General features: G+C 35.7%; 1 protein-coding gene across 2 annotated transcripts in view; it reads right to left on the bottom strand.

The window, feature by feature from the left end:
- The window catches only part of Polr3B (RNA polymerase III subunit RpIII128), a 527,342-nt gene that overhangs the window by 262,117 nt on the left and 243,336 nt on the right, over positions 1-21,889 (bottom strand). For both annotated transcript variants that reach the window (XM_090375599.1, XM_090375592.1), the window contains 2 exons: positions 16,390-16,590; positions 11,368-11,530 (listed from right to left, as the gene is read on the bottom strand). In XM_090375599.1, coding sequence (XP_090231725.1) covers positions 11,368-11,530; positions 16,390-16,590 — 364 coding nt within the window. The remainder of the gene's footprint in view (positions 1-11,367; positions 11,531-16,389; positions 16,591-21,889) is intronic.

Below are 21,889 nucleotides of genomic sequence, written 5' to 3' on the forward strand. Positions count from 1 at the left end.
ACATGGGACTATAAAGGGAAAAGTAAAGAGTGCAGAGAAGTGCTACTCCAGATCCAAGGACAGCTCCTAGTCACAGACACTGCAATTTGAAGAACTGAAGCCTTTCTTGCTAAGAATGCCCAGTTGTTTTGCCTCACCAATCTCGCTGCCATTATCTGTAATTGTTCAAGCAGTTCTACATATTACCAAAACAAGGCCGCCAGATCTGTATGCAGTACTCAAGATGTAGCCAGACCATTCCCTTACAAAATGAGATAATCATGTCCTTATCCGAGCTAGTAAAATTCCTGTATATCATTGACAAAATCCCGAGCTGACCTGGCAGCCTGTACACACTGCTCCACGCAGATAACTTCATATCCAACTGCACAATTCCCCTTAGGTCTCTTTTTTTTTCCACTACCTGAGTGTAGTGTAGTACGACACAGTGGGTACATTAATATGGGGTTACTGCTACCCATATGCAGCACTTAGCATCTGTCAATGTTAAACTTCAGTTTCCATTTCTCACCCTATCTGCCCAACTTTTCTAGATCCTGTTGCAGTAGCATACCATCATTACTGTCATTAACAACCCTGCCAACCTTTGTATCATCTGCAAACTTAGATATTAGTCCAAGTTTGCAGATGACAGTGGACACTCTTTCACTCAACCATCCCTTTATCCATAGCAGCAACTTGCCCTTAATGCCACACTGCTCCAATTTGTACAACAATCTTTTATGTACAGCGGTATCAAAATCATTTCTGAAATCCATGTATACGATATGAAAATGATTTTTTACATTCAGTTCTTTTGTGACCGCATTGTAGTAGCCAATCAAACTGATCAGACAAGATTTCCCCTTAACAAACCCATGCTGTGTCTAAAGTATAACTGCAGCCTTGTTTAGATGATCATGTGTTACATTACCAATGACTCCATTATTTTCCCCTAGAATAGAAGTTAAACTAACAGGTCTGTAATTATTTGTGACACCATGTGATCTCCCTTTGTGAATTGGGGATACATTCACACATCACCAGTTCACAGGAACTTACCCTGAATCCAAGGATGCTCTCATAATTATGACTAAGGGCTTGCTTACTTCCTTCAGTGCCTTTCTTATGTTTAACTTCAACAATTTCTCTTCCACTTTCCTCTCAGTTATTATAAAATAATTTAGCTCCCAGATAGGGTTTGATAAACTTCTGGCCCCCACTTCCCTAAAGAATTCCTCGTGTGTGAATGTAGATGCAAAATATTCATTCAGTTTGTCAGTAACCTGAGCAGAATCAGCAACAGTCAAACCATCGATATCAAGTGAACCGATTTGATTCATCACTCCTTGTAGAGTTTACATAATTAAAGTGTTTCCTGTTTTACCTTGCATCCTTTGCCATGGATTTCTCGTAATCTGCCTTCACTTACCTACCCCAGTGGTGTGCAAACTGTGGGGCGTGACCCCTCTGGGGGTCGCGGGATAAATTAAAGGTGTCGTGGCAATTTTTAAATAAAATTATTTTTTGCGTACATAAAAGCTAAAAAAACCTGTTGTTAAAATTACTTTTTTCAATACCGTAGATGTAGAGACCTTACTATCCTACTGCCACTTTATTTTGTTAGGGTGACGTTCTCTTATTACTGTCTGTGTTGTGAATACACCTTAATTTGCTCTCTGGCTATGGACACACACAGAAAGCAGCTGACTAGTGCGACTTCTTAGTGCACTTACTGAACGATAATCCCTTTAGATCTTAATTCATGTTTCCTACAGCACAAATTCTCAAATTGCCTAAAGACTAGAGGTGCGAATATGTGATGGCAATAAATACTGAACACTTTATTCTGCTTCGTAATTCGGTGCTTTCATTATCAACTTGGATGAGTTTTTCATTCTTTGCTACTTTTATACCTTTTTATTGCTCGTTTCATGTTATTATCATTGTTTTTAAGAAGAAGAAAAATTTTTTTTTATCATGAATAATTGGGTAATCAGAACAAAATGGCTGAGAAGTGACAAAAATAATGTTGCTACAGATACTTCAGAAGAAATATATGTGAAAATTTGGACACTGATGTTACTTCAAGTGTAGTGCAATGACCAATTTCTGGTAGAGAGTCATCATATTCCAAATCAAAAGGAATATGATGACAAAGGAATGAAAAAGAATAGAAAATATCAAGAGGAATTTATGAAGTACAGCTTCCCTTACAGGGTTGTTGATTATGAGCAACGTCCTGTGTGCATATTATATTATGAAAAACTGGCTAACAAAAGCAATTAAATTAAAAAGACAAAAGTAACATCCAGAGCTAATGAAAAAAACTGAATCCTTTTTCAAAAGACATCTTTCATCTGAAATCTTTCATGAAGAAACATACAGCAATTCCTTGTAAAGCTTTAAGAGAATTGTTGGAGTTTCATATTTAATAGCGGAAAAATTTGTAATCAAACACTATTGCTGAATCTCTTGTTCTCCCTGCGAAGTTTTTGAAGATGCAGTAAGTGTTATCAGCTTTATTAAAATAATAAGCTTAAATATCAGACTTTTCACTATACTTTGTGATGAAATGAGATCTATTTATGAAACCTTCTTTTATAAATGAAGGTGGGGTGGTTGTCCAGTGGTAAAGTGTTACGACATATTTTTGACCTCAAACATGAAGTTTTATTGTTTTTATCGGATAAAAATCAGAATCTTGCTCAAGTGTTGACATGTTTGAAAAACTTAATGATTTAAATTTAAGTCCTCAAAGACAGGGAACAAATATATTTATACTCAGTGATAAAATAGAAGCTTAATCTTTGGAAAACTGAATTTGAGCATAATAATACTGAAATGTTCAGATGTTTTTCTGATTTTGTTATAATATTGATATTTTACAATTTAAGGATATCACTACTGTTTACTGACTTGAAAAAAGCTTATAACAGTGTCCCAAGAAAGGTCCTTCTTGGGACACTGTTGTGCCATGGAAAAAATATCAATACAACAACCACTGATCGACATAATTAGAAAAATATACAAAAATAACATTTGCTGCAATAAAATCAGATCAGAAATATCAAGGGAATTCAAAACAACAAAAGGCTTGCTACAGGGGTGCTGTTTATCCCCCACATTATTCAAGTTGTATCTGGAAGTGACTCTGGAGGCTTGGTCCCAAAGATGCAAACCAATGGGATTTTGTCTGGATCAAAATGTCTACCTTTCAAATCTTTTGTTCGCAGACGATCAGGTACTGATTGAGCAGAATGCTGACTATACAGGGTGTCTCAAAAATACACGGCATAACTTCAGGAATGAGTTCCTCATATGTAGACAAAAATATTTTATATCAACATAGTTCCGGAAATGCTTGGTTCCCAAGTTATTAACCAGAATGTCTTATCTCTTATCTCCAGCAGGTGATTTCATTCATCACAAGGTACTGACAGAATCTGGTGGTTTTCCATTCCAACCATGTACTCAAATCAGGTTTATGTACGGTTTGGCAGACGGCAATGCTCTGGAGGCTCGTCATTTGTACCATGAAAGGTTCCCAGAACGAAGATGTCCAGACAGGAAAATGTTTGAAGGTATCCATCGCCACCTTTGTGAACATGGAACACTTACACCTCGTGGTGCTGATAGAGGACGACCAAGATCTACAACTCCTGAAGTAGAGGAGGAGATTTTGGATGTTGTGCATGCCACTCCTGGAATCAGCACACGCAGAATAGTAATGCAACTGGCCGTTCAACGTTCAACTATTTGGAGAGTGTTGCAAGAACACCAACTGTATCCTTACCATCTGCAATGGGTACAGGCCTTGTCATCAGCAGATTACCTCGCACGAGTAATGTTCTGCCAGTGGTTCTTGCAGCAGTGTGGTACAACTCCTCACTTTCTTGCCTTAGTGATATTCACAGATGAAGCACAGTTCACACGAGATGGAATCCAAACCTTTCACAATCAGCATGTATGGGCTGAGGAAAACCCACATGCGATTATTTCATCATATGGCCAACAGCGATTCAGCCTCAACATCTGGGCAGGTGTTTTGGATGATGATAAGTTATTTAGGCCCAATGCACTTCCAAACAAACTCACAGGGCAAGCGTAAAGAAGTACAGAAGGGCAGGCGTACAAGACATTCCGGTTAATAACTCGGGAACCAAGCATTTCCGGAACTATGTTGATATAAAATATTTTTATTGTCTACATATGGGGAACTCATTCCTGAAGTTATGCCGTGTATTTTTGAGACACCCTGTATGTGCAGAATGCTATTGAAACAATGGGGTTTATCAATAAATTTCAAAAAGACTGAATATTTTATCAATTCAGCATGGGACATTTTGAGTATAAATGGAGCAAAGATAAAGAATGTGAAGCAGTTTAAATATCTAGGAGCAATTGTGCAGATGGATGGTTTATGTGGAGATGAGATTACAAGGAGAATTAATGAGGGAAGAAAAGTCTTGGGAATGTTGAATCTAATATTATGAAGCAATAACATTCTCCCCTAAACCAAATGATTACTATATAATGCAATTTTTAATAGTATCTTACTATATGGATCTGAGATTTGGACTATAAAGGAAGAAATTGCTAGCTGTCAAGATGGATTTTTGGAGAAGATCAGCTCGAAAATATAAACTAGACAGAGTTAGGAATGAAGACATAAGAAAAGCAATGGATGCTCAAATAAACATCATCGATAAAACAGGACAAAAACGATTAGAATGGTATGGACGGTTATGAGAATGGGATAAGAGAGAGATTACCTAAAAAAACAATGGAATGGGCACCCTCTAGAAAGAAAAGGAGAGGAAGACTTAGAAGCACATGGATGGAGCAAGTGAGGGCAGCTATGAAAAAGTGGAAATTGAAGGATGGAGACTGGGAGAAGAGAAAAGAGCGGAGGAACAAAATTAAATTATAAAAAAAAAGATGTTAGGTCGAGGATGACTGTTGATACAACTGAGAAATCCAAGAAGGATATCACTGCAACCTAACTAACAATACTAATTAAGAATTTTTCCAAACGATTTAATGTATCTCCAATCCAAAAAGTTGTATTGGATTTGTGATCCCTTTGCTTTTGAAATTTCTTCATGCCCCGAAATTACCATTCAGCAAAATGGTAGATCTCGCCGACCTGCCACTGACGAAGCATCATTACGTGCTCATTTCAAGACTACTACTTGTGAAAAATTTTGGCTTTCTCTTCAAGACGAGTATACAGGATTACTGAAAACGGCGATACAAACATTGTTACCTTTCGGGTATACATATTTATGTGAGGCTGGCTTCTCAAAATTAACAGCTATAAAAACAAAACAGCATTCCAGACTTGATCCAGAAGATGATACGACAGTAGCAATTTCAAATACGGATCAAATATTACGGGTCATCCAAGCTCATCCTTCTCATTGTTCTGTTTTGTAATCGTTAATTTTTTTAATTGTTTTGTAGTCTTAATTGAAGAATAAGAATTTGATTTGTTGTTTTTGCTGTATTCAATTAAAATATTAAACAATTTTAATGTGTAATTTAAAATGGAAACAATTTTTTTATTCCTTTCTCAGTAGTTGAATAAAATTTTTTACTATATAATTTATAAAATTCTATTTTCCTCGCAAAAAATATGGACATCCTACTTCAGGTTTTATATTGAGGGGTCGTGTCAATTTTTTATTCAATAAAAGGGGTCACGTACGAAATAAGTTTGCATGCCACTGGCCTAACCTACACTTTATTACTTTTTTTTTTTTTTTTTGGATGGTGCAGTATAAGCCTTAGGCTTCATTGCACCATATGGCCATTACTAATACTAACCCTCCATGTAATTTTATTAAAGAATAGTTTATATCTACCATACACTTCTACGTTGCCTGATAATCTATATGCATCCCATGCATAATATCAGTTCTTCCATCTGCCTCAAACTGCTGGTTGACAGTATCTGATGACAATGGGATAATCTAAGCACAATACAATCTCTTTCCACCAATTTCTGAAGTCTATATGAACAATTCACAGCTGCAGTAAGACCCAAGACATTTCCATTTAGTGATTATGTTAGCCACCATTGCCTATGATGCAGTTTTTGTCACAACGACATGAGTAGATTGACTAATACTAAGCCATCCTGCAATGACTCCCATTAGAAGTCAATAAGTTCAGTGCTTTGCCCTGTATGCTGTATTTTCTAATGCTACTTATTTTGGTGTGAACACAACTGCTTTTATACATATTCTAAGCACGTTAATGGCAGGTTCAGTTAATTTTTCCCTAATCCCAGAGGTGTCCAGATACTTTTCTAATATAGTGTATATCAGTCCCCAAATAACTGTTTGTCAGCTTTAGCATCAGTGCCATATTAAGACATGCTGAACCATAGATTAGGAGAAATAATAAAACAATAACAAGAGTAAAAATATTTTTAACGGGGCTCACAAGTGGTGTTAAGCGAATAACAATCTTTCCATTTTAAAATGTGTTAACAAGTTACAGACCTATAAATTCTGGGGTTCCCCACGGTGGTGGTCCTACAAGTATCGTAATTTTGTCACTGAACAAGTGTCACAGTAAAATGTCCTAGGATAGCTTAAAGTTACCCTTGAATAAAGGATGGCCCATTGTGACAGTATAGTGGCATCATTTTCCACTCATTTGGAGAGATCTCCATTCAATTCCTATTGACAACTGGAGGAATTAGTTAAGACACAGCATGGGTTTGTTAAAGGGAGGTCTTGTCTGACCAATTTGATTGGATACTATGATGTGGTCACAAAGGAGCTGAATGCCAAAAATAATTTTGATATCATATACTTGGATTTCTTGAAAGCTTTTGATACTGTTGCACATGGAAGACTGCTGTACAAATTTGAGAGGTATGGCATTAAGGATAAGTTGCTACAATGGATAAAGGGATGGTTGAGTGGGAGATGACAGAGAGTGGTAATCAATGGATACTGCTCTTCATGGACAAATGTCATTAGTGGAGTTCCCCAAGGGTTTGGTGTTGGCCCCATTGTTGTTTTGTATTGGTGAGGGAAATGAAGGGATCCTCTTACCAAGAGAGGCTTAAGTTCTGCAAATTGCAGTGGCTGGAGACTAGGTACCTGTGAGGTGATCTGACTGAGGTGTATTAGGCATTGAATGGGTTGAGCACACTGAATTCTGATGGGATCCTTCCACTTGTTCAGATTACAAACCTAAGGGGGCATAAATTCAAATTGAGGAAAGACAGCTGTAGAATAGATGTGTGAAATTTGCCTTTAGCCAGCGGGTGGTTAATTGCTGGAACAAACTTCCATTTGTTGTTGTGGAAGTTGATAGGTAAAATAAATTTAAGGAGGAACTGGACAAACATTTAGAGGGAATAGTTGTGAGATATTTTTTTTTTTTTTTTTTTTTTGGCTGATGATACATAAGCTCATACGCTTGCTTTCTTGCATCACATGCTACGATTACTATTTATCAATGCATTGTTATTCTCTGGCACGAGTCTCATTAGTTCATCTAACATTAATTTAGGCCTAAACCTTGAATAGTATTTCTTAGTTGGTACAAAAAGCCTAGTAGTTCTATGAATCATTCCTTGAATGCTTCCCATTTAGAATTGGCTGATGGCAATATCATCAGTTGGTCTCACTGTATTAGAATTTAAAAAGACTCCAAGACCAATGTATTCATCTTCACAAAAACCCTTCCCTTTACCCTTGAAGGCAGTTACATCTTTAAGTAAATCCCACATCAGTACACTATAATTACTTTTATCCATAGTCTTAATGCATGAATAATCACTGCTAAAAATCAGAACAAGAGTATTACTCTCTCTAGTTGCCTCTCTGACATGCTGCTGTAGAAAACAGTCATCCAATAAATCCACAAGAGTCATGCTATTGTAAGAATGATGTTATTTGGTTTTTTTTTTTTTTTGTTTTTAGGAGCATTAGCAACTAAGACCATATTGCTCCGGGTATAAGCGGTGGTCATTCCCTGACCTTCCCGCATCCTCCGTATTGGTGGTCACGAGCTCGAACCCCGGTCTAATCAAGAATCGTGTGCTATGCACTGCTGCTTCTGCCTGCCTGGCTACGGAGGCGCCATTGTGTAAGAATGATCAACCACAAATTCCGGTCAATATCTGTGAAGTTAAAATCTCAAATTATAAGACATTATGATTTACTGGCCACTCGATTTCTCTGTACAGTTGATCATTGTACTCAATAGAGTCTAACCTCCTACTCTCATTTTTGCTTTCCCAGTGCTATGTCAGTCACACCAAACTGATTAAACATTGCACTAACCACCCATGTCAACTGGATGCAATGGCTTAGATTTTATGCTTCTTAACTAAGAGAATAACTCCTTCACTTCTACTATCTTGTCTTTTCCTGGTGACAGGGCATGGAAGCATCAACTCCAAGCTGTTCGCTCTCAGGCTCTCTGACACTCAGAATTGCTCTTTCCAGAAACAGTGTCTCACATAATCTACTCTGTCATCTGTACCTGGACATCAGAATGGAACTACAGCTGGAAACAAATATTTTTACAGTTTGGAAGAAGCACTAAAGCACCATAGCTGGTCTCCAGTAAAGAGACCTTCATGGGATATCTGAGTGGCACCACCTGTCTGATATCCCAACAATGTCTGCATTTGATGCCTTGACCAGCAAGTCACATTGATCAAATTTATTTACTATGCTCCTGACATTGATGTATAAGCACCTCTTCTTACTCTTAGTTACCCTAACACAGCCCATGTATTTACAAGTTCCATGATGACTCCTAGCAGACCTTGAAATCTGTAGCACCTTGCTTTCCAGGCTGCTACTCATGCCAATAAATGCAGTGCAAGAATCATTTTCACCACTGCTTGCAGTTTTTGTTAATCTATTAGTCAGTGTATCCCCCCCCAAACTAGAAGCATTCCAACCCACCTAATATTGCCTCAATAACATCAGCAAATATTCTTGCACCCTTTCTATTTAAATTGATCTCATTAACAAAAACAGACCATGCTGAGAAAATTTCTACCCCACAAGCTTTTCACAATCTCTGCAGGGCTGAATAGATTGACAAGGCTCTCATCATATATTCCCTCCTATCATGTCTGTGCAGAATTGCAGACACCTTCAAATTTAATCCTAACTTGTCACTTTTTTCAACATTGCCCTATACTTCTTAAATAATATCACAGATGGTTGGTTGGCTATTAGGAGTTTTATGGCGTATCAGCATCTAAGGCTATTGTATGCCAAGTCTAAAGATATAAAATAAAAATATATAAGAAATATTTCAAAATATACAAATAAAATAACATATGGCATAAACAGTTATAGTGTATTAAATATTGAAGAAACCTAAATAAAACTATATAGATTAATCAGTTGTAAAAATTTGAATACATCTGACACATTGTCATCATCTGAAAAAATTTGCCTGAGTGTATAAGGCTCAGACAGATGGGTAAAACATAAACAGCATTCATTATTAAAAGGTGCACATTCTACTAAAATATGACAAATAGTTAAAAATACATTACAATATCTACACACAGGATTATCATTAGCCCTCAGCAAATACGAATGTGTTAGGTGAGAATGTCCTATGCATAGCCAAGCAAGAACTACTTCCTCCCGTCAAACCCTGCGCCAACTAGAATGTCAATGAATTATTACAGGCTTAATTTCATTTAGTTTGTTGGTAGGGCACCCATTCCAAGCTTCATGCCAACATGGACATAATTTTTGATGATTAGTTGCTTGCACTCTGTATAGGGGATTGACAAGTGGATGCGACTTTGTAACAATGCTGATTTGGCTGCTGTGTCTGCCAAATCATTGCGTCTAATACCAACATGGCTAGGGATCCAGCAAAAGTGAATATCGAAGTTTAACTGTAAGAAGGAGTGTAATATTTGCTGCACCCAACACAATACTGGGTGAGTGTTCTCACATTGGATAAGGCCTGGAATATGCTTAGGGAGTCAGTATATAATATGCACCTTTGGCACTGGTAGGATTTTATATGATCCAAGGCCAGTTCTATTGCGTGTAGCTCTGCAGTGTATATATTATATTCATACTGAATATGACTGCTGATTGTTTTGCTTGGGAAAACACAAGCAGATCGCCGACCGGGCTAGCCGAGTGGGTAAAGTACCTGCCCGGCAACCCAAAGGTCGCGGGTTCGATTCCCGCCTCGGGCTTGGATCAAAGTACTGCAAAAACATTGGGAGGTGCAATATGGCCACAGAAGCCGATGCGCCAACAACTACCAAATCAAAAAAAAAAAAAAAAAAACAAGCAGATCAAGCAAACTCTTCAGACTTCGGGGCATATGTATATACCTGCAAGAAGTCTGGGCATTCGGTGAGGTGTGCTGCAAAGAGTTGCCGATATATACATGGCAGTGCATCAACTTTCAGCCAGCTCCTAAGACTGGATTTTTCAGATCTTATACTCTTAATGTCATTCATGCCGATGCGTACAACAATATGATCTCTTGTGCTCTTAAAAGATTATATCTGCTCTACAATGTCATCAACTTTTGTCCCAGCAGGCACACCTAGGTCCTATTCCACCTATCCTTTTGGCACAATATATTTCCCATTTCCCTAACAACAGTGTCACCAAAAACAACTAGCTCCTCTGGGACCAGATGTCATTTGTTATTTGGTTTTTAGTAGCATTAGCAACTAAGGCCATATTGTTTCGGGGATATGCGGTGGTCATTCCCTGACCTTCCCGCATCCTCCGTATTTGGTCACGGGCTTGAACCCCGGTCTAATCAAGAAGCATGTGCTACGCAATGCCCACCTGGCTACAGAGGCACTTCTGGGACCAGAGCATTCTGCTTTGGGGGTTGTCACTCTGTTGCCTAATGATCAAGTGTAAGCTCGGGGGGGGGGGGGGATGTCGGCAACTGAGAGCTTGATCGACCCCCAATTTAAATCTGAGGGCACCATCCTGTTCTTCAAGCTCTCATAGAGGGCCCATAACAACACTGAGTCAGCATCTAATATCCTCACACTCTTTACATCAAGCACATAAAGACATCCCTTCCCTTGGCAATATTATCTTCCATTCCAGATAAGGCTCCAGAAACACCAAACAAGGCTCTAGAAATACCAAACAAGCATTTCATAAGGCCACGATTCAAAGGGCAACCGTCCCCTCAGTTTGCCCCCAAGCCAGGGCACCCTATTACCCTGAGTCCTTTATTTTCAATTGAGACATCATATTGTTATTATTATTGCAGGCATCACTACTAATGGGTTAAGGTTAAACCCCAAATTTTTATAATACTCACTCTCTTTCTCACCATCCAATATTAAAAATTACACAAAGAGAAATTATTGATACCAATAGGTCTGACTCTTACCATTAACAAAAACAATGTAATTAGAAGGACTACATATTTCTTCACCACTGAGCAAATGAATATCTTCCACACCTAAATTAAATGCCAGTTTTGCAATTGGTTCTTCTTCTAAATCTGTTGTGATATGGGTCATAAGAGCCAAATTTTTAACAAGACCACAAGACTGAAAGAAAAGTAATAAAATAAACAATATATCTAAATAATATACTGGTGAGGAATACACTCACATGATATAATAATTTGCAAAATTATTGAATTTTATACACACACACACACACACACACTAAATAAATGTCAAAGAAATCGCATTAGCATTTGGATTAGTAGAGGCATATGATGCAAGAAAGCAAACTCCAGTCAAAAAAAAAACCTCTTCCCATTTCACTCAGCCATTCACTCCAAAATTTGTCTAGTTCTTCCTTTAGTTTATTTAAGCTATCAACTTCCACATCGACAGATAAGGCAAATTTCTATACATCTATTCTATAACTGTCTTTCCTCAATTTCAATTCATGTCCCCTCAGGTGTGTAATCTGAGCAAGAGGAGAAGAAACCCATCAGCACTTAACTCAAACCATTCAAGGTTTTATACACTTCAATCAGATCACCTCACAGGTGCTTAAATTCTGCAAAGCCTTCCTTGTTAAGAGCAACCCTTTGTTCTCCTCACCAATCTTGTTGCCCTTCTCTATATTCCATGAGTTGCTCTGGCAGCACTGTCAGAAAACTTCATATCTGACTGCACAATTACTCCCAGGTCTTTCTCATCCTTCACTACCCTGAGTGTAGTACCACACAGTTGATACATCAGTCAGACAACAACAGTGGTCTCAGAAAGTTTTTAAATATCAGTTGGTCCTACTGTAATTTAAATTTTAAATTTAAATTATAGTGAGACCAACTGATAATGTTACCAACAGCAAATTCTAAATGGGAAGCATTCAAGGAACTAATCGTGGAAGCTACTAAGCTTTTCATTCCGATTAAGAAATACTGATCAAGGTTCAGGCCTAAATCAATGTCAGATGAACTAATGAGACCTGTGGCAGAGAAGAATAATGCATGGGATGCATATATATTATCAGGAGATACATAAGCCTAGGTAGATATAAGCTAGTATGTAATCAAGTCACAAAGGAGGTTAGGCAAATGAAGGCAGATTACGAGAAATCTTTGGCAAAGGACGCTAAGAAAAACAGCACGGACTTCTTTACTTATATAAACCCTAGAAAGAAGAAGATGAATCAGACTGGTCCACTTGATATAGATCTTTCACTGGATTAGAATAATCCAGTGAAAGATCTATTTCACTGGATTGGATTTCTAATCCAAAAGATATTTATTAATAGTTGTTAAGGCAAAGCTAAGTAATATTTGACAGGTGCTCTCAAAATATTCCAAAATGAGCATTTGCAACCTTTATACAACAGTTTTGGTAAACATGACAATTATGGCTGAAATGATATCAGAAACCCTCAATTTGCTTCAGTTTATCATTTTAAATGGAAAACAAAATGAAAAGTTCACCAGGTGCAAACTAATATTTAGTTGAACAGCCTCTGGCCATGATGACAGCAGCACACCATCGACGTATTGAAATGATCAATTTCTGAAAATAATCAACTGATGGTTCGTGGTTCCAAACACGAACTACGTCTTTCTGAAGTTCTTTGGTTTCTTTCTGGAAACTGCAGATTCCACACAATGTCAACAGAGTTCTCTATAGGATTCAGGTATTTGCTTGATTTACTGTTTAGCAATTGTCAACTATCTGTAATAGTTGATGGTACTTCATCAATTCCGTTTAGTGTTTCAAAGGTATTCCACAAGGCTCACCCTGAAGTCTGCTTTTATTTATGGTTTACATTAATGATTGTTCAACTGTGTTTCAGTCTGTTAATGTTGAGTGGCAACTTTATGCAGATGATCTTAAACTTTACAAAATTATCTATTCTTCAAGTGATGGTGACGAATTCCAATCCTGGCTTGATTCCCTATCACTCTGGATCAACAAAAATAACTTGTTTCTAAACTCACTGAAATGTAAATTATGTTGCTTCCACTCAATTCACCTTATCCCGCTTGCCTTATCAATCGCATAATATCTCAGACTCCCAAACTTCTTAGTTTTAATTAAGCATTCTTCCTAGACTTTTAAGAGTGACAAAGTTAAAATTCTTCTCTATGACCTCAGCTTGTACATCCTGTTTTTGATTATTGTGATATTATTAATATGGTCTCCACAACAGGAATGCCTTTCTCATTGACTTGAGGAGTTCAAATCAAAGTCATTAAATTCCTATACTCTCAAAATCAGCTTGCCTTTCACCACAGAAACTATGAAACACTTTGCAGTCACTTCAGAATCACCCACTTCAATCCAGACAACTCCATGGGTCTCTTTTTGTTTACAATATCATAAACTCTGTTACTCATTATCCATTTCTTCTCGAATAAGCATCTTTCACTATACCCCACTTGAATTCTTGTCATGAAACTTATTTTTTTATTTGCCTGTCCTTTTCTCAGTTCCATTTCCTTCAGGTTAAATAATCACAATATTAATTATACTTTTAACTCATCGAGGCATAAAAAATTGCTTTTTACTATTTTTCATTAATCCTAATTTTTATGCATTTTAACTTAAATGACTGCTTTTTTTTTGTATTGATTCTGTGTAACTTTTTTGCCTACATCTAGGGTCTGACCTGAGAAGTATGTAAATAAATAAATAGCAAAATTTTATCATTTGACTAAGTTTTCTCTTACTCCAAATAAAATATTTGGAGTAAGAGAAAACTTTCATTACCTAATCTTCCATCTTCATTAAAGACTGTTGTTAGATACTCAAAATTACTTAGGTGTTCAAGTGTTTTGGTAATCGAGTCTACAAAATTTCCTTGTCTCTCTGAACTTTCATAATTTTTGCTTATAAAAGCAAAAATTATGAAAGTTCAGAGAGACAAGGAAACTTTCTACTTTATAAAGCTAATTTTCATGCTATATTCACAACAATTATCTATTTAATCCAGAGGTTAAGAAGTTGTGGCAAAATATTAAAAGCACAATATCACCTACATATAATAATATTTAAAAAAAAAAAAAAGTGGCATGGAGTGCAGCCTTGCCTTACTCCAAGTTTAACCTTAAACCACCTACCAAATCAGTCCTCGTGGCATATTTTTCACTTTTATACATACTTTTTATTCCCCTTGCCCTCCAGAAGATACATACAAAACAATAGCACCTGCATGCACATCTAAGTACTCCATGTTAAAAATGAAATGTGTGGAATAAAGGCAGTTAGAAATTTAAAATTGGGAACTTTTTAATGTATTCATTATCTTGAGTGTTTAATGGATAAAAGAAGAAATTTTACATGTTTAAATTATTAATTTAATTTTTTTTATAATTTATCGCTGAAGAGTATTAAAAAATCATTATACTATTAAGAGATATCAGATATTTACATAAGCATATATATGCACATAAAGACATCCCATGGATTATCATTTAAATATATATGATGGAAATATATTTTTAAGTTTTAAAAAAAAAATTAAGAAAAGTTAAGTTTTTAAATATACACCTTTAAAATTATATTAAAAGAATTAAATAAACTGATAAACAGATGTTTCCAACCTTAAGCCCACACCTGATGCAGTTTGCATCAGGTGTGGACATGCATAGACACACATAGGCTGTAAAATGATGTCCTGACCTAAACTTAAAAATTAGAATACCTCTTACAATAGCATAAGTTAGAATTTGTGTTTTTCTAATACAATTTGAACTATGGATCTGATTTGATTGGAATTTAAAAAGCATGCCTACTTATTATCCAAGCACTCATATATCATCTTTGGAAAGTGTACCAAAAAATTACACCAGCAGCGTGCACCATTATACTATTCAATATGATTGAAAAGAGGAAAAAAACAGTTTAAATTATTGCACTTTTAAAGTTTTCATAATCTTGACATTATAGCAGAGGTAAGGAGAAATAATAAACACACCATAATTTAACTTTTTTTTTTTTTTTCTATAATTCAAACACCAACAGGATAAAAATTACAATGGGAACTTCAATTCCATAAACATACATATGCATGAAAAGGTTGAAATGAAAATGCATAATCTAAGTAAAAGCTTTAAATTTTTTATAGTATTTTAATAAAATTAAGAAAAATACATATGAATTAAAATTTTGATTTGTTTTTTATAAATGAGCATCAAACAGGATAAAAAAATAGCATGGCTGATATTTTCAAAAAAAAAATTTGAAAATAAAGAAGTTTAGTTTTAATAAAAGATTAAATGGTTAATAAAAGGTTATTTTTTCAACGTTTAAAAAATATATTTAAAAAATTAACTTATATTTATAAAATTTAGCTGAAGTCAAGGTCACATGCATTGCCTTGTGCATGCACTATATTTTTTGTATACAAATTTTGCAGTGACTACAGAAGACACACTTCCTGTTTTCTCACTACTTGCTCTTGTTGCTGCTCTTCTTATGGATCTTCATGGTGTTGCAGAGAGAAATTTGTATTTTGGATGGAAAAATACTTATGAGAAAGTATTATAATTCTTATCCAAATATAATTATAATTTTGTAATTCCTTTCAAAACTTCTCTTTTGTGGTCTTTCATTAGCTTCGTTTGTAAGATATGATACAGAATTTGAGAATTTATTCTTACAATATTCATTAGACTAAAAAATATAGCTAGTGACCACCTTGTTATGCATGTCATACAGTAGCACTATTTCCCCTCTATCTTTCACAGTATATTAGAGGTGATTTCATCTACACCTGCCAATTTATCACACGGTATTTTACATGCTCCTTTCCATTCCAATAACAGACAGTAACAATACAAAAAATGGTATGAAAAATGACAACTAGAAGAAAAAGGCATTTTCTTTTTCTACTATTTGCCATTTATATATATTGGCAAAAGTTCCTTTATATCTCTTAATTATAATCCCATGCCATAACACTATATCTAAATCATACCTACCTCTCCTTCAGGTGTGTCAGAAGGACAAAGCATACCCCACTGGGAAGGCTGGAGAGATCTGGGGCCTGACACTTTGCGTGTTTTCTCAAACTGACTGTTAATACGGGTCATCATACCCAAAGTGGAGATGTATGATAAGCGAGAAAGTACCTGGGTGATGCCAATTCGCTCCATTTTGAATCGTTTTATGGTCCAATTACCCTACAGTAAAGATTTAAACTTTTAATTAAATGGTAAAATAATCATTTAGCCAAACATATTCCATAATGTGGTTTTGATTTTGTCATTTTAGATAACTGTTCTGATTTATTTTATTATTATTTTTATCATTAATACCACACCTATGGCTACAGTTATGTAACTATTCAGAATCAGACATGTTTAAATTTTTTTTATACATGCTTATAAAACAACACACGTGCACACGAAAAAACGCAAACATGCATACACACGTGCACATGCAAAAACACAAACACACAGTGATTGAGAACTGCATATTATGAGCTCCTGACAACAAAAGCAATCAAAAATGTTCTTAGGAGTTTTTTTGAAAGTGGTGTAGTTTTTGTGGTGTAGGCCTCCGTAGCCGAGTGGGCAGGAGCGGGAGTGCAGTAGCACACGCTCTTTGAGTAGACCGGGGTTCAAGCCCCTGACTGCTGAATACGGTCGATCTGCCAACCCGCACTGGACCAGCGTGGCAGATTACGGTCCATTTCCCTCAACATGAATTGTTGAGGAGGCTTCCATCCTGCAGTGGGTTGATAATGGCTGCACTTTACTTTTTTTACTTTTTTTTATGTTAATTAAAACTTATGGACATTGCTTCTGATATCAGAAAACTGCATGAAACACATGACTATGCTGGATTACAGTAAATAACAAACTCGTTCATGACACAATCAATGTGAATGAATTCAGAAAATAAAATTTATTAAAAAAAATACAAAATATTTTAGATAGTGAATATGAACAATTTTTCTAGTTCCCTACGATTTATTACATGTATATCTCTACTCAGTTTTGTATCAGTCAAAAGGGGCTGTTCCACAAAGAACTAGTGGGCTCAATAACATCAGACTGTTGGTAACCTTGAGTAAGTGTGCAGTTTTCCTAGTACACTTGATTGGTGCATTCTAATATTGCAGCACTATGTTGCACTGCGGATGCACTACCTTTAACAGTTAACCTTTCAGGAAATAATACTGGATACTGCTTATGCAAAGATTTTAAAATTTTCTCCATAACATCAGCTTCCAAAGGATATTTCATACTCTCTAACATGTTCAGAAATAAACTGTCAAGATGAATACTAGTTGTTTCTTGGATTGTACCGTCAAAGTCATATGTCAGATTCTAGTCATGAGTGATCTAGACAGAGGAAAATCATAGTCATCAAGACACATCTTATCAAATCAAATACTTTTACAGTATTTGTGCTAAAAAGGCATTATAAACCAGAAAAATGTAAATCCAAAATCCTAATAAAAACTTCTTCATGAGTAAGTGTAGATGCAAAGCATTTAATTAGTTTGAATTATTGGTAGAAACCGGAACAAAACCATCAATAATAATGCCATTGATTTGAGAGCTAATATCTCCCTTTCAAAAGCACCTCTGCAATATTCAGGGACTGTTGAGGTTGTCACAGACATTCACTCAGATATGACAAACTGGGCTTGCTGCCCAGGAGTTTAAAAAGCTGATGGAACTAATATTCAGGTGACATATAAGTCAAGTAGACCAAATTTCAGCAAAGTCCGGTCATTCAATGATAACCAAATCCTCTGCTTGCACCGCCATGATGGTGGAACTGTTAGTATACCTAGGTATAACCCCTGCGTGCAAGTCCTGAAATATGGAACCTGGTATACTGGAGATAACAACCAAGGTATGAATAAACACTCAGCAGGGGTCAAGATGTGGCATACACACAACACAGAGGAGTGCTGTCCCTTTGTGTGAGCAGGCAATACTAGGTGGTAGTTGATTCTCATCAATTGGTGTAATACTATTACTCTGCTTATAAGAAGCTTGAAGTGGTGAAACCCATGTTTAGTCTTCAGAGCAAATCTCTTCCATCATAAAATATGATTGTTGATGGACATCATGGTGAGATCCAATATTCCTTATATTTCGAGCGTACAGTTCTAAAACTGTTTGCAGGCCAGCCACTAAACAGTCCAGCAAACTGAGGTAAATCTCTAGGAGGCATCTGGATTAGTATTATATAATTTCACTGCCTCAACACTACCAGACAGCGACTGGAGGGAGTCCAAGTAGTGTGTATGGGAGAAACACATTATTGAGGCGACGTTATGTCATGGAGCTGGGTATATTCTTGCCATGTGTAATTTGTATGCCATATCAAAAATTTCATTACTTCATACATGCCCTCTCCACCTTTCCTTACTACAACTAACAGAAGAAACTTGTATGTGAAAAGATCTAAACCTCCCAAACACTTCTCCGTTCATTTTATAAATAAGCCTAGTCTCAGTTCCCATGTCCATTTCCACTTAGAGTCTTACGGGCCCAACTAACTTCTTTTGCCAGAATCCCAATTATCAGTTGATTCAACCATTTGATCATCTCAGTCATCCTAATTATTCCCAATTATTTGCTTCAAAGGTGGTACTCAAATGTGTTTTCAACACAAATGAATGTAAAATACTTTTTCAACTCATTTGCAGCACATAGTCATCTGTTTGTGCAATGTAATGGAATGCAAGAATGTAAGATTTTACCATTTTTGACCTATATGAGTTACTGTCTTTTCCATCCCCCCATTCACATATGAGAACAACACTTGTCCCCATGTTAGTTATTTTTGCATGACTTCTCATCAGTTTTCACTTTTGTTAGTTTGTGAAATATTACTCTGTCAAGTGAGTACATAGTCTTCTTTTAACTGCAAATTAGAAACGAGAAAACATATCTTTATTGAAATCAGTGATTATAAATAAATGGATTACATGAAGGACTGATGCAATACTCATAACATTAATAATACTAGCAGTTAAAAGTAAATTTTCTGTTTTCAGGACGACCACACAGCCAGAAAAATAAAGATTAAATAAAGTTAAATAAAAATAAAAATAAAATAAAAATAAAGTTCACAAAATAAAGAAAATACAAGAAACAGCACAATATTTAGTAATCACATGGGCTCGAACCACGGTCACTCGAAGCATTTCATTAAGTGATCCCCATTTTCCTATACTAAACAGATATAACAGTTTCATTAAAATAAATTTAGTAAGGGTAAAAAAAGAAATAATAGAAAATGGGCAACTTATCAACATTAGTAGTAATGTATAGCAGGGGGTGGCCAACAAGTCAATCGTGATCTACCAGTCGATTGCAGCTTTAATTTCAGTCGATCACAATGAATTTTATATATATATAAAAAATGGATAGGTCAAAATCCAAATGTTATTATTATTATGCGTCCCACTGCATACACTTATTACAAATCCCTTGAACCACGTGACTACTCTTGTCGCCGCACAGCCGCTACGATTTGTCTAGTGAAAATTCACGCAGTTACGCTGTGAAGAGCATAGTGTATGTGTTGATTTCTTATTTAGCTTACTTAATATTAATAACTGGGCAGTACTTATACGTTAATTTAATACCCTTTGATTTAAAATGAATACTACGAAAAAAGGCCTCCGTAGCCGAGTAGTCAAGAGTGGGAGTGCAGTAGCACACACTCTTTGAGTAGACCGGGGTTCAAGCCCCTGACTGCTGAATACGGTCGATCTGCCAACCTGCACTGGACCAGCGTGGCAGATTATGGTCCATTTCCCTCAGCATGAATTGTTGAGGAGGCTTCCATCCTGCAGTGGGTTGATAATGGTTGCACTTTACCTTTTTTTTTTTTTTTTACTACGAAAAAGAGTAAAATGTATTATTTTCATCAAGAGTGGGAACTAGAATTAATACTACGAAGAAGAGTAAAACTTATCACTTTCATCAAAAGTGGAAACTAGAATACTTTTTTGTAATGATGAAAGAAAAATGTTGTTGCTTGATTTGCAATGCTTCTGTGGCTAACCCAAAAGTGGAAATTTAGAAAGGCAGTTCAATGCAACTCCATGGTAAATACCAATCAGATTTCCCACCTAATAGTGACCTTAGAAAAAATATATTAAAAGAACTTAAATCCAGATTATTCGCACAACAAAATTTATTCATGACACCTAATTTACAATCTAAAGCAGTAACTGTAGCACCATTTAAAGTGAGTCATCTTCTTGCAATGCAAAAAAAAAATGCAAACCATTTCCTGATGGTCAATTCTTCAGAGACTCATTTTTAAAAATAACATATTCTCTTTTTGAAAATTTTAAGAACAAAAATGAAACTAAAAGTGCTCTTCAAGATCTGCAATTATCTCGAAATACTGTGATGCGATGCATCCAAAAAAATTAGTAAAAATATGAGCAAACAAATTACATGCTCATATTGCTAATTGTGTGTCCTTTTCTTGACAACTGGATGAATCTACAGACATCAGTGATACCGCTCAATCACTCATTTTTATTCGTATGGTTTTCGATAATGCTGCCACTAGAGAAGAACTGTGGGTATGGTTTCATTAAAAGAAAGAACTAGAAGTTTTGATATATTTAACGCATTCAAAAATTTTAATGAAAAAATTAAATTACCGCTATTTAAGCTCATATCAATAACAACAGATGGAGCTAAAGCAATAATGATGGGGCATTTTAATGGATTAATTGCATCGTGCCAAAAGGATGATGAATTCCCAGATTTTTTGAGTTACCACTGTATCATCCACAAACAAGTGTTAGCCAGAAAAAGATTAAATACTAAAAGTATTATGGACATAGCTTTCAAAATCATGTATTCCATCAGAGGACAATCTATTCAAAGGAGACTTTTCAAAATGCAACTTGATGAAAATGAACCAGATCTGATATTACAAACAGATGTGAGGTGGCTGAGTTGGAGTCAGTTTCTACAGAGATTTCAAAAGTTGCTGATTTGCAGATTTTACCAGTAAATTGAGTGATCTGAATTTGGAATTACAAGGGAAAAATAAAAATGTGGGTGACATGATTCGTAGTATTTCTGCATATAAATATCAATTTTTGGCAATGGCTAAGAATCTCAAAGGGAAAAAAATTCAATCATTTTGCAAATATGCAAGATCATTTGCAAAAATATCCTTTTTTTGGATTTAATAGTGAGAAATATGTTTCTGAAATTGAGAAAGTTGTGGATGATTTTGAAACCAGACTCGGTGATTTTAAGACAATTGAAGACATTGTTTAATATATTTCTTATCCATTTAAGGTCGGGTTAATGTACATTTAATATATATTGCAGGAAAAAAAAAAAAAAAAAAAATCACTGAGATTAGTGACAAATGGGCCTGGAGTACTGGGGTCCATAGTTTAACAAATAGATATTTATTTAAAGTATACCCAGTATAAAATAAAATAAATAAAATATTTCAGTAGCTTTCGGAACT

This window comes from Mastigoproctus giganteus, chromosome 1, assembly GCF_048544385.1.
Source record: "Mastigoproctus giganteus isolate SK-2022 chromosome 1, ASM4854438v1, whole genome shotgun sequence".
In the NCBI taxonomy this organism is placed as follows: domain Eukaryota; kingdom Metazoa; phylum Arthropoda; class Arachnida; order Uropygi; family Thelyphonidae; genus Mastigoproctus; species Mastigoproctus giganteus.